The 14,337-nt window shown below is 30.7% G+C and overlaps 1 protein-coding gene across 3 annotated transcripts in view; it reads left to right on the top strand.

Annotated features, from left to right (window-relative positions):
- The first annotated feature begins 11,855 nt into the window (after nt 1-11,855).
- Nucleotides 11,856-14,337, top strand: part of LOC107463759 (multicystatin) — a 19,053-nt gene continuing 16,571 nt past the window's right edge. Inside the window, exons 1-5 of one of the 3 annotated variants that reach the window (XM_016082619.3) lie at nt 11,861-11,956; nt 12,078-12,291; nt 12,395-12,523; nt 12,625-12,815; nt 13,299-13,689. In XM_016082619.3, coding sequence (XP_015938105.1) covers nt 12,100-12,291; nt 12,395-12,523; nt 12,625-12,810 — 507 coding nt within the window. In that variant the 5' untranslated portion in view covers nt 11,861-11,956; nt 12,078-12,099 and the 3' untranslated portion in view covers nt 12,811-12,815; nt 13,299-13,689. Of the gene's footprint in view, nt 11,957-12,077; nt 12,292-12,394; nt 12,524-12,624; nt 12,816-13,298; nt 13,690-14,337 lie in introns of those variants that run through there. The other 2 variants (XM_052253685.1, XM_021130385.2) reach the window with 2 other exon arrangements.

Below are 14,337 nucleotides of genomic sequence, written 5' to 3' on the forward strand. Positions count from 1 at the left end.
AATAGATGGATTTTTCAGCACACAAGTAAAGGAGTTGAATAAATTATCAACATGTCTTCAAATAGTGCTAACGAGTGGAGCGGTGGGAATCCCTTTAGTTGTTGATGGCTATGCCAAAGATGACATGGGGACGGATTTGTGTTGTTTCTAGTTTTTACTTTTTAGGTTTGTTTTGTTTTGAGATTGCGTGACTCTTGTTGTTCCACTACTATTGTGTTGAGCTATTTGCTTTCAAAAAAAAGCAACTCTAATTTTTTTAGAGAAATAATATTATAAAAAATAACAAAATTCATCATATAAATAATAAAGGATACAATTGATACATAGAAATAAATTTTAGTGTTGAACATGAAAGATTGAACGCAAAAATTAGAAATGGTAGCTTTTAGTAAATGTGGGTTAATGAGTAGAATCAAATTTACGTTCACAGAAAGAAAAAACAGTCAAACAAAAAAGTGAAGCTTTCAAAAGAATTAAATGAGCTTTTGATACTCCAATATATATTAATAATTATATTATGTACATACTAAAATTAGTTATTAAAATTAATTAGTAATATAAAATATATATTAAAATATAAATACATATTAAAAATAAATTAAACTACACATATATTTATATATAAATACATTAGTAACTAATTTTAGTAATTAATTTTAATATAATAATAATATTTTTTATATACTAATCCGACAGCTCTAAAAAATATATACACATAAGTTTTTACCTTTAAATTTTTATATTTATGGTTCAAAAAACAAAAAGAAATAGCAATTATTAAGAGTATAACTAGAAAATTTTTTTTAATTAATTTCAACTAATTTTTAAAATTTTATTTTTACCTTCGCATTCATCGCTTTCTCGAAAACTTGTGGTCGGATTTCCAACTTAATTTCTTTTTATTTTTTCATAATCTTATTAAAATCTCCAAATATAATAACTTTTAATTACCCATTCAAATCTCATGTTCTTTAGTAAGGATGTCAATGGAACGGGACGGGGCGGGGGATGCCTCTCTGCTTCCTGTTCCTACCCTCAGAATTGATTCTCATTCCTGCCCCGATCTCGCCATGGGGGATAATCGTCCCCATCTCCATTCTTTGCGTTTTCCGTGTTTTTCGCGGGGTCGCATTCCCCATTTCTCTATGTTAAACATTTATATAAAAAATATAGTAAAAATTAAAAAAAATAAAAAACAAACTACAAAACATTATTACAAACATATCTTATCCAAGATTATAAGTCAAGAAATATAATATAACAAATCATAGTCCATAAGGGGGTAAGCATTAAGCAGGAAGAGTGGCCGATAGCGACTGACGAGGGGGTATGGTGATATGGCTGTGACTGTGGATACAACTATGAGGGATTGAGAGTTTTGAACTTTTTTGAAAAGTTGGGGCTTGGAAACGACACTAAGTGGAATAGTAGGAGAGAATGGAAGACATTCAATAAGATAGGGTTAGGATTTTTAATAGGCGAAATTACGAAAAAGTCCTTATATTAAAAATAAATTAAAGATATTTAAATAAATTGAAGAATTCGAAGAATTATCGGAAACGGGGCGGGGATCCCAGCTCGGGTTTCCGCGCCTGTCTCGGGAGAATTTTAGTCCCCATCCCTATCCTCACGAAAAAAATTTCTCACCTTCGAGTCTCTATTTAAAATAGTCTTCGCAAGAATTCCCGCGCTTCGAAAAATTTTGACACTCCTACTCTCTAAGTTTGTCTACTCTCACCTATTTTAACATACATATCTTTACAGTTTTAGAACGTAGATATTATGTTGATCTTTACTACATTGTTCCATTATTAGAGAGATTTTTATTCAAAAACATTATTCATGTTGTGATTTCATCAGCGGCATATAGAACGAAGTAGAGTAAATAAACTTGGTGAATTGGTGATGTTCTTTGTAATTGGTGAATGAATATATATAAGTGAATGAGATAATGCTATAGAATAGACACGAACCTACAAAGTAGCATGGGACACTTGCTCCCACTGTGATTTCATTTTTTTAAATAAATAAATATATATATCCTCATTTTAAATTACTCTACTTATAAATAAATTAAGTCTAATGATTTAAAGTCTTAAATTTATTTTATTTTTTTATTATTTTGACTATTAGTTAACTTAATTAAATTTAGTCTTTTTTTATTTTCAAATTCCATCCGTCACTTATTTATTCTCTTAAACATTCTTTTTAGTTTCATATTTTAACTTTCGTTTTCTATTCTTTGTTTAGTGGTCATTTTTTTTTCATTAAAAGATAAATTTTAAATTCTCTATTTTGTTTTGAATAGCTCTCTATGACTTTATGTATCTTTTAATTTCATTATTTCTCTTTTTAATATTTTCAATTGCAAATTTTAATTTAAATTATAGTTTAAGTATTAATCTATTTTTTTATTTTTTTATGAATTTATATATTTTATTTTATTCTCAATTTATTAATCTTTATTATTTATTTGTATATCTTTGGTTTTATTCTATTATATGTAATTGTATTGTATATAAATTTTTAAAGTAAATTGATCAATTTACTAATTTAAAATATATATTTTTTATTTTTAGAAATAGTAATAAAAAAATATTTTAAAAGAAAGTTACCTTTAGAATTTGAAGTCATCCATTAGAAAAAATATTTTTAGTGATTGAATGGAAGATGAGTGGTTGAATGATTGTTTAGTTACATATATAGAAAGAGAGACATTCAATCAAGTTGATAATGAAACAATTATTTAACATTTTCAAAATATAAAAACAAGAAGAGAAATTCCTTCAAGATTTGAAGAGAAGAAATTAGTAGTTAATGTAATTTTTAGTTTTTTTTTGTATTCGAATAATTAATGTGCACTTTTATTTTTTAAATTTAAATTAATATATCTTTTGATAATAATGTGTATTATTTTTATCCCCCAACCTAAATTTTTTAAATTCGTCACTGATATAAAATATAAATTTTAACTAACTAACTAGGTGACTAAATTATTTTCTTAGGACCAAAATATAAAATAAATTGTTTTATTGATGAAAAATAACGATTTTGTTATTACTAAATCTTAAATTTTAAATTAATACGGAATAGTAAAACGTATATAGACAAATCCATCATTATTATTTTCCTCTTTTGTCCTAAACTAATTATTTATTTTAGAAAAAAATGAGATTTATACATGGTAATATATATATCCAGTGGCATGTGATGTTTCATTTAATTTGAATGGAAAAAAAATAAAATGAGAAAATTAGTAAACTAATAAAATAATATTTTAATTACTAATAAATTTATAATTTAATTTTTATCATGATTGAGTTATATTATCCTGATTCAAACATGATCAAAGTATTATTATTATTATAAAAAAGTTTAATCCATAATCAACTTTGAACTACCATATATAGTCATAAGAGCTAAACAACCTTCTAAAGGTTAAATTATATTATCAATTTGACATAATTAATATTTATCACTAGGCCTCTACTTATCCTATCGATTAGATGTATCTCAATTTATTACTTTTAGTAAATAAATTTGAAAAAGAATAATTAAGTATCAACCCTGCTTTAATGTAACAAAACATTGCTTTAACCATGTGAGTCTCCTTGGAAATAAAGCTATGATTTTACGTTCTTCACCTAAAAGCTAAAAAGGGGAAACTACTATGGAGAGAATTATAGTGTACTAGTTTTAGATTTAGGTTGACTTAAGCACATTTACCATCTTAGCTTATCATGGACCACCATGGTGAATGATTCTATTGGTCAACATTTAAATTTAAATAAATTGGATTTAAATAGTAATTCATACATATTTAACTATTCTAAAACTTAGGACTAAAATTAACAATAAATGTAGTTAGAACTAATTAAAATATTCCACCATTTACGATTAGTATGTAATTTGCTGCACTTTACAGTGGATTAGGAGCAAATTCACTTAAACCTAATCTATTGCATCCAGTCGTGGTTTACGAAAAAGAAGAAAAGACACATTCAACGATAATATATCGCGATTTATGTGAAAGACTCTGTGATTTATGTGAAAAATGGAATACTAAACTATTACACTGTGTAGTAGATTATAAAGATTGAGATGATAATCAATTGTAATTTATAGAATTATAAATAGGTAAAGGCATTATATATACTAATTAAAGTAATTGTAAAATAGAGTGTCAAATTTACAATGTTAAGTGAAGATAGTTTTTTAGTTCTAGTGTATTATTTTAGAAAAATTCATAAAAACAAAAAGAAAAAGTGTGAAGTTTACTGATAACAGTGTCTTTATCCAGTAATCGTATACTTGTTAGATCTAAAAGTTAGTATATGATAAAAGTTTGAGGTGTATAGAATCAAGTAGATAAAAAAATTAGTTTACAAGATTTCTATTACAGTGATGTCAATTAATGTAAAGTATGATAGAATCCAAGTATCCAACAAAAATTTGTAGGTTCTGTTTTATTATCAAAAAAAATTTCAAAAATAAAAATATACGCATTAAATACAAAAAAAAAATACAAATATCCTAATCAAATTCGAAATACACAAATGCACGTTATGTATGTGGATGGAGCCTGCTAAGAGAAGCCAAGAAGTCATCTAAAATGCAATGTGTAATTAATTCTAGAAAGTAAAATCAGGTCTAATCACCCTAATACTTTTTCAAAAGAAACATTAAAAAAACAAATGCATACTTCATGTGGATTGTCAAGAGAAGGTGCCTGCACATCCTGGAGGTGGTTAGAGGAACAATGTGAGAAACTAGAAGAATCGTGGAAGCAAATAACTGAAAAAGCAAGCAATGCTTCAAGGCCTAAAATACAAGATGGACATTATTATGGTGCGTGAGACACTATGGTTCGCTCTCTCCACCCTAAAGCTTCATAACATTACTTATTAAGGGAAAATATATCAATAAATAAAATAACCTTACTTATGCATCTGCTGGAATATAATTTTCCTGCTTATTTTAGGATGATAAACTTAGTTTCCTTTGATGAATAGATTGTTGCATATAAAATCACATTAACACTATAAAATAGTATGCCTCAATTATTAGTTGCTACAAGTTAGGGGTGTCAAAAATCTCTAGGAGGTGGAGATCTCGCAGGGACTGCCCTGAATGGAGTCTCAATGTTGAAAATTTTTTTCCGTGGGAATGGAAATGGGGAGCGAAGTTCTCCCGAGACAGGCGTGGGAATCCGAGTGGGGTTCTCCGTCCCATCCCCGATAATTTCCCGAATTTTTTAACTTACTTAATAATCCTTACTTTATTTCTAATATAGAATTTTTTTTAGTAATTTCACTCATTGAAAAACTTTAACCCTATTGTTCAAGATTTTATTTTATGGACTATAATTTTGCTATGTTATATTTCTAGACTTATAATCTTGGATAAGATATGTTTGTGTGTTTGTAATAATATTTTGTAGTTTGTTTTTTTATTTTTTTGATATTTTTTTATTATAATTTCTATATGAAGGTTAAACACAGAGAGATAGAAAATGGAGCCCCGTCAAAAATACAAAAAATATGGAGAATAAAAATAGAAACAATTATTTTTCTATAGCAGAAAACGGGACAAAAGCGGAGATTAATTCTGAGGACAGAAACGGAGAGCAGACATCCCCGTCTCCGCCTCCACTATTCCTCCATTGACATCCTAACCTACAAGTTAGAACAAATTGAGCACATAACTGTTGAAAGTGCCTTGCATTGCCACTTTGGCACCAGTTGAATTAAAAGTTTGATTACGTTGTTCTAAAAGTTTTAATTCTTCTGCTACCTCAAATTTGATTAAAAATTTTATTAAAAAATATGTGAATTACGTAGCAACTAAATTTTATGTTAATTGAATATTTTGCTTTTTACAACCAAAAATTACAATGGAACTATTTGATGAAATTATTTTTGAAATTTAAAACGAATTTAATGAAAATAATATAATAAAAAGTAAAAAACATATATTACCATTTAAGAATGTCGTTATAAATGCTTTAAAAAACAATGCTGGTTTGCAAAGCTCAAAAGCGCAAACACTTAATTTTTTTATTTACCAAAATCTAAAAAAATGAATAAATTTGGATCATTAGAAGTTTAGAACAGAGTAGGAAAATAGAAAGGCTTCATAAACTTGTTTGAGAATTAAATTCCTTACTTCCTTTGTGTCTCCCTTGATATAAGACTATCCCCATTTAACGTAAAGTGAAATTTTTGCTTCTATATAAGACTATCCCCATTTAACCCATCACTCACATTGACATTGCATGATGAGTATGTGAATAATATACTTTGTATTTGAATATTATCGTGTTATGCATCTTAATCATTTGTTTCATTATCTAAAAACGTTTCACGATTATCTAAATGAGTCCCGCTAAGGAGACAATGACATTTGTATACAATATGTACAATGGGCTTTTTATCTAGCCCAATTATATTTGAAAATAATAATAAACACACATTTAACCTAATTATAATTTCTAAATAAAATTACACCCAATTCACCTCCTTTTGACTGTGTTACCCTGCCACCAAAAAACCTCCTCCTCGCTGCTCACCAACCCCCACACCGCCGCCTAGCTGTCCAAATCGCAACCTGCAGCAGCTCCGGAAACACGTCTGCATTGGAGACCCCCTGTTCGCGATCAAACTCGGTCGCTGGCGGCATCGGGATCGCACGGTCGTTCTTTCCTGCCGACCCGAGTTGCTGCGCCCAAGTGCCGCGCTTGTTCGCCCTCTCCGGAAGTATCACCGGTGCACAGTTTGCGGCTGCGTATCTGATCGTTGTTTTGCCAACTGACGTGTTCCAGAACCTCTTCGACCATCCACGGCGAGTTCTTTAGTTTCTTCTTTTCATGATTACTCATTGCAGTTGCTACTTATTTTATAGAGTGTTTAAGATGCTTAGTTTTCTGAAACTACATGGTGAAAAAGCAATAAATGGAATTTTATTATTTTGGAGCATGAGAAATTAGCTATTGCTTGAGATTGTTGCAATTTATTTAACAGCTTCGCCGCCTGACGTGAACCATTTACCGGGACCAACACGAACATCAGAACTATATCGTCGTCGAGCATCCACGTTAAGTGGGTTAGTTTCTTCCTTTCATGAAACATCATTCATCTTGCATTTTGTAATGTAGAGACTGTATGTTGCTTATTTGATTGATTTTACATGGTGAAAATGCAGTATATGAAATTTTAGTATGTTCGAGCATGTGAAATTAGTTGTTGTTTAAGATCATTGCAATTGATATAACTTTTGAGCAGAAAAGGTGAAATAAGTTTGTTAATCTAGTTTAAATAGCATTTTATTTTTTCGCCTCGTGTGGACCTTTAGATGCGATGTTACGTAAACCAGCTAATCACCCAGCTAATCACTGGCTTCTTAATGTTGACCATAATGGGATGGTTATTTAGTAGGGTATTGGATGTTCGGTGTTAATGATAGATTTTTTTTGTCCGTTTAATTGGATGGTTAGTTTAGTAGGGTATTGAATGTTTGGTGTTCATGATAAATATTTTTTGCCCCTTTAATTGGATGGATACTTTAGTAAGTAATTAGATGGTTGGTTTTCACAGTCGCATGTATCCATGTTTTATTATAGTTTTCCTTTTATTTAAATATGCTTACTATATGGTCAACTGAAGGATTGAATCGGTTGTTTTTTTTTTTATTCTTACCTCCTTCTGCTTTTGATGAACGGAGAAGATTCACATGCTATCTTACCTTACTTAATTGGTAGTTGAAGATTATATATACAACTATTTGCATGCTCTCATTTATTTTATTTATTATGATAAACCTAAGATACTAATTAATAAGCATAGAAGTCAATTACAGGAACAAATTTAGCTTAACCAAAATTTGTGAGGTGCTCCAAGTGTTGAACGTTGAGCATTGAGCAGAGCAAAATACAAGGCATGCATAATAGCAAAGAAAAGGAACACAACTTGCACAACCACACACTGTTTAATTTGTCCCACACTAATAATATACAATCCAAATATGCTCATATTTTGTTCCCTTTCTTCAAATCCTATCACTTTCCAATGCTTTTAATTGGTTTTGGTACCTCTATCTATCTGAATTCTATGTATGTTAAAAGTACATATTATTTTAGTATATCTTAAACTGAAGCCAGCTTATTCTACTGTCTTAGTTAATGTTGTTCGTTTCTTTTTCCCCTTCTAGATTCTACATTCATGAGTTTGGTCTTATAGGTTCATCCTCACCATGTTGTTATATAGTGGTAATCAATTATAGTGTTAAATTGAGCTTATTTTGTTCTCAGTTGAAGGGTGAAGAGAAAGATATTGATTTATTTAACTTATTACTTGTCTGAATAAGACCTAGAGTTTTAACTGAAAAACTAAATCATTTCTTAATTATGATTATGTGTACTGACTTTGGATATTAGTCTGAACATAGTTTAGAGTTCTAGCTAGAATCAATCATTGCTCTACTTTATTCTTAATTTCATACCTTGTTTGCATTTTGTAGTATATAGCATGCAATTTAATCTGTTTAATGTTTATGTATTTCTCATGCAATGAGTTTTAGTTGAATTTATTTTAGCATGAAAAAGTATAAGGGCCTTTTATGGTTTACAAACTTTTATAGTTGGTTGCAGTTACAGACTTCCATATTGTAAGACAGACGGTGAAGATAGGATTTATTTATGCTGTCAAATTACCCTCTTTTGTGGTTTATGATTTTGTTGAGTCTTCACTGTGAGTGGTGTAAAGAGACCTCATTATGAGACTGTACACTATAAAGGGGAGAAGAATGTTTGACCAACAACTGCAGAAGGAAAGGTAAAGCCTGTCGTGTACAAATACTTCCCTCTTTTTGAGGTAGTGGAGCACACTGCATCATAGAAAGTACCCAACGTTTTGAGAAGATATTGCTCGCTCCATGAATTTTTTTGTTCTGTAATACTGAACAATGTAAATGACAACATATTATAAATCTTCTAACTTTGTTAATCTTTATGCTATATATATGAACTCAAGAACCTATAAAGCTGTGATTTACAATAAGGAAATATGTGTTTTTATTTGTGTGCAAGGGGTTGGCAAAAAGTACAAAGAGCTAAATGTTTGAAAATCATTAAAAAAGAAGACAGGAAAAAGAGTATTAGATTGGACTATGTTTATTGTGGCCAAAAGTTGAAATATAACAGCACTAAACTACTAGTCATAGTGAGACTGAAGTCAATATCCAACTTAGTTTTGCCATCAATTAATATACGGCAAACTGGTTAGAGACACAGAGCTACACTTTCTAATGTAATGTGGTTGCATGCATAAGAATATGCTATTTTCTTGAATGTGTGGATAGGTGGCTATAGACCGAAAATAAAAATCTAGAGAAATTAGAGAGCAGAGTCAATTTCCTTCCGGCTATGTTCAGCGACCACTAATCCTAATTTGCCTTTAATCACGCGTTTATGAATACAGTTACAATTTTTTTATTAATTTATTTTTTCCTCTAAAAGAAACATAATAATAAATAGAACATCCAAAATACAATAAAAATAACCATTGGCCTACCTAGTAAAATGAACATCTGGCCTATTTTAGTTTCTCTCTTAATTTTTTGTTTACATCAACGCAATAGGGTCATAAATTATACTACAAATGGTATATCCAAAGTAATAATCCAATTTAGAATGAAAAGCGCCATCCGCAATCATACTAAAATAACCATTCGAATACCTATTACACTAAACATCCAGTATAATTTAATTGCATCTAGTTGAATCTAATATTAACAACCAAACATCCACTTAACAATGAAAATAATCATTCGTATACCTAGTAAAATGAACATCCTTCATAATTTAACTGTATTTACATGAATCCAATACAACCAACTAAATACTTAATAATTATATTCCAAATATCTGACATTCTTCAAATTGGTGACAGAACTAAAACAATAAAAAAACTAATATAAATCACAATATTAGTGACATGAAAAATATAATAATAATAATAAAAACCAATCTATTAATGTACAACTTCAAATTATTCTTGGCAGAAGCTACTGCTACAGGCCTTGGTTGACCAATATTAATTATTGAAAGGATTAATGTACAACTTCAATACATACATCAAAGAAGCCATTTTGATCACTCCATATTTTCTGCTGCTTTTCGAGTACCTAGATGTCTTGTGGTGTACGTGGATAAAATTATTAGAGGGTGAACCTTGGCATAACAGTAAAGTAGTTGCCTAGTAAGTTGAAAGTGATGGGTTCAAATCATAAAAAAGCCTCTATTCTTGCAATTATGGCTGCATAAATCTTTCGTTCACAATTGCCACCAAGTGAGAGTCTCTGTACTAAATTTCACCTTTTTATTTGGATATGATAATAATAAAAGGGTAGTCCAGTGCACAAATATCTTGTGCTATTGCACCTAATAATTGCATCAATGGTGAATTTGGAATAAGACGCCACAAGACTTTTCTTCAAGCACAGTTTCATACCAAGAATTCAGCGCACTAATGGACTGCACATTGAGGTGATAAAAGTAGTAAGATTACTTTAGAAACCCAAAGAAAGTATGGACAATGAAACGATTTGCCAACTTGAAAGCTTAACTTGTTAACCAAGTTCATACTAATAATTTACCACTATAATTCCAATCACTTTTAGTCTGGATTCTCCATTTTCATCAGAAAATTTTTTAAGGTTTATTCCAATACCAGTTTAAATAAAAGAAAAAAAAACAAACCCAGGAACCAGGACACAAGCGGCGGAACCTGGTTGTGATTTTTGTTGCTTCGTGTAGAGGACGTTGGGCATCGGGTCAGCGAGGGGTAGCGATGGCGCGAGGGGACGAGTCAGCAACGGCACGAGGGAGTGGCAGCGATGGTGCTGGAACTGGCTTGTGTGGGATAGAGTTGTCGGCACTCCAGGTGAAGTGCAACTTCTCGATGCAGAGCAGTGTCGTTGGAACTGGTTCGGAGATGGCGACGCGACTGAGTGGACTCTGGCGGTAGAATCAGGTGCAACCCTTGCAACGGTGTTGCACGGTCCTTCGCAGTGCGCACCACAGTGTCTCCCAAGATTATTGGCGATGGCGGCTGTTGTGGGTTGCGGGGTGGCACCGTTGAGAGAATGTGAGAATTTATGAAAAGCAATTTCCTGTAAACGGGGAAGAGGGTTGGCGGTTTTTAATTTTGCATTGTTTACGGTATAGAATCTTTATTTAGATTGAATTTGAAATTTGAAATAAATGATAATTAATTATTCTAATTATCATTTGATTTTAATTATAAAAATATCCTCATTGTATATATTGTATAGCAACTATATTGGCTCCCCATACTTTTCCTATCTAAATTATCTATGTGCCAATATATCAGGGATTAATTATGTTTTATTAGTTTTTCAACTTGATTTTGATTATCATCATCGAACAATATTTACTTGTGACATAAATATTATTAAATATTAATAAGCTATATTATATTTAACTATTAGTATAAGATATATATAAGATTTTTGAATAATATTAATCCTATATTTTATGTTTAGTGGCTAATTTTAATAGTTTTAGTGTGTATGTTGGAAAAAATAAGAGTGAATATCCCATTCGGTCTTAACAATTATCTCAAAAGGATAATAAGACTCTAAAAAAAATATTCAATCCGGTTTTTGATATTTTTTTTTAGATTAATTAGTCTTTGTGAAAAAAAAAACTTAAATTTTTTTTGGAACAAAAACTTCGTTGTCTTTTCGAAATAATTATCAGAGACCGTGTTAGATTTTTTTTTGTTAAGTGCCTCGTTGTCTTTTAAAATAATTGTCAGGGACTATTTTAAATTTTATTCAAAAAAATAATAACCCAAACCCTAACCCCAATTCAATAGAATCAGAATCCGATCAAAACCAGCATCATCGGCCTCTTTGTTCATACGTTCCGGTGAGTCAAGTAAGTACTCCGCCGTCTCTTCTCCGATCCACATCATTTGTGATTTTGTGCGTTGTTGAATTGAAACTCCGCGCGTTTCTCTTCTGTTTCTGTGTTCTTTATTGATTGATTCTGAACTCAGATTGACCGTTAGAGAGAGAGAGATGACTAGTGCTGGAGAAAAAAGAGGAAGGGATGATGTGGATGATAAACTGAATAACACGGTGGGAGTAACTTCTTCTGAAGAAGATGACGACGACGATTGCGATTCAGAACCAGCTTTTATGCGTCTCTTTAGTAAGCAACTCACTGAGGCTGAACTTTCTGAGTATTATAGACGGTCCTTCAGCAGCAATGTGCACACAATTTACCTTTTTTTTTTCTTGTTCTGTTTTATTCCTTTTATATAATATAATAATCTAACCTCTTAGGGTTTTGAATTTTCTACCTTGTTTACAGGGATTCGATGTTCCGGAGTTTGGATGTGCATTACCTGGCGGAATTAGACCCATTAAGTTGGGTAAAAGATATGATGAACTCGTTAGCGATTTTGCTAAGCAAGCCTTACAAGTCTACAATAACCAAAATGTATTGTCTATGATGGTTTTTGCTTTCTCGATATTAGTTTATGTCTATAATCTCATTCACTAATGATTGTTTTTATTATTATTTTTGTTGTTACCATGTAGAATGCGAAGTTTGAGTTTGATCATCTTGTCAAGGCTAATTGCCAAGCTGTTGCCGGCATTATGTATTACATTACTTTTACTGCACGCTCTGGGGATAATGCGCTTCAAACCTTTTGCGGCAAAGTATGGCAAAAAGTAATGAAAAAGGGAACAGAAGTTAAGTTTTGTGTGATGGCAACTGATTAAGCAAGGTACCATCATGATTTATCTGATCTTTTATGGTGTATCTTGGCATTGTTTTAGTTATGACTTTGTTGTTTGTGTGGGGAATGGGGATGCATTTGTACTTCTATAATGTTTTACTTTGTGATTACTTTATCATAAGATTTGCATACACTGTGACTTAGATAATTATTTGTGATTGTTAAATTCCTTGCATGAGTAATCATAGTTACTGCCTATTTTAAAATTATCAATACTTAAGTGATATTGCTTCTATTTTTTACCTTGTCAAGATATCTCATTTGATTTTAGCATGATCTTCTTGTATATATTGATAATTGTTGACAAATAAAAATTAAATCATGTCATGACTTCAAGTATTTCATAGTTTTGATTAAATATTTAAACATTTCCCCTTACTTTTCATGTGATTAGTCTATTTTTCTGCATTGATTATTTGCATTGGAGTTAATGTTAGCATGCTGAGATTCTATTCTAATTTATTTATACAGGAAGCTGGTACATATCAGGTGTAAGTCGCGGGGACGAGTCTAGGACCCTGTTCTAGTTGTGTTTGATGGGTCCTTCCTTCAGGAAGGAAAACTCTCTAATACTTATGAAAGAGTCTAAGTCCCTGTTCTAGTTGTGTTTTATGGTTTGCTCCTTCAAGAAGGAAAAAACTCGGATGCTATTATATAATGTTAATACTGATGAAATAGAGTCTAGGTTGGACCCTTTATAAACCTGTTTAGAGCTCTAATTATACATAGGTTTTCAAATCCACGACAGTTTTAGCTGATAAATTTTATTGTGATCAGCAGAACTGCTTAGCAGCCTCTACATTCTTTTGCATTCAACTATACATTATTCCTTTGCATATGAAGTTTTCTTCACTTTGAATTCTGCCCCCATCTATTTCCATTGTTGCTTGTGCTTATGTATTCCTTTTCTGGTTCAAGCTCTGATTTCTTCTTCTCATTCTCATTCTAAGCCTTGTATTCGTTCTTCATATCCCTGTTGGTGATTGTCTTGCATTGGTTTAGCTTTTTTTCTTTTTTTTTTTTCTATTTAAATCCATTATTTGAGAGATTTTTATTTGAAAACACTATTCATGTTGTGATTTTATCAACGGCATAGAATGAAGAAGAGTAAATAAACTTGATGGTGAATTAGTGATGTTCTTTGTAATTGATGAATGAATATATATAAGTGAGTGAGATAATGCTATAGAATATAAATTTTAACTAACTGATCAGGTGACTAAATTATTTTCTTAGGACTAAAATATAAAATAAATTATTTTATTGATGGAAAATAACGATTTTGTTATTACTAAATCTTAAATCTTAAATTAATTTTAGAATAAAATTGCCACTTTTTGTATATGGTTGTCATTTTCAAAAAAATTAATATAATATTATTATTTATTAAAATATGATGGTCAGAATCATCGAACCAGTCTAACCAGAAACCGGCAATGAAAACAACTGTTGGAAAGAGAATTGTGTAGAAACTATCGAACCGGTTGAGAATCGGTCGGTTGGACCGTAT

Source organism: Arachis duranensis, chromosome 9 (assembly GCF_000817695.3).
Source record: "Arachis duranensis cultivar V14167 chromosome 9, aradu.V14167.gnm2.J7QH, whole genome shotgun sequence".
In the NCBI taxonomy this organism is placed as follows: Eukaryota; Viridiplantae; Streptophyta; class Magnoliopsida; order Fabales; family Fabaceae; genus Arachis; species Arachis duranensis.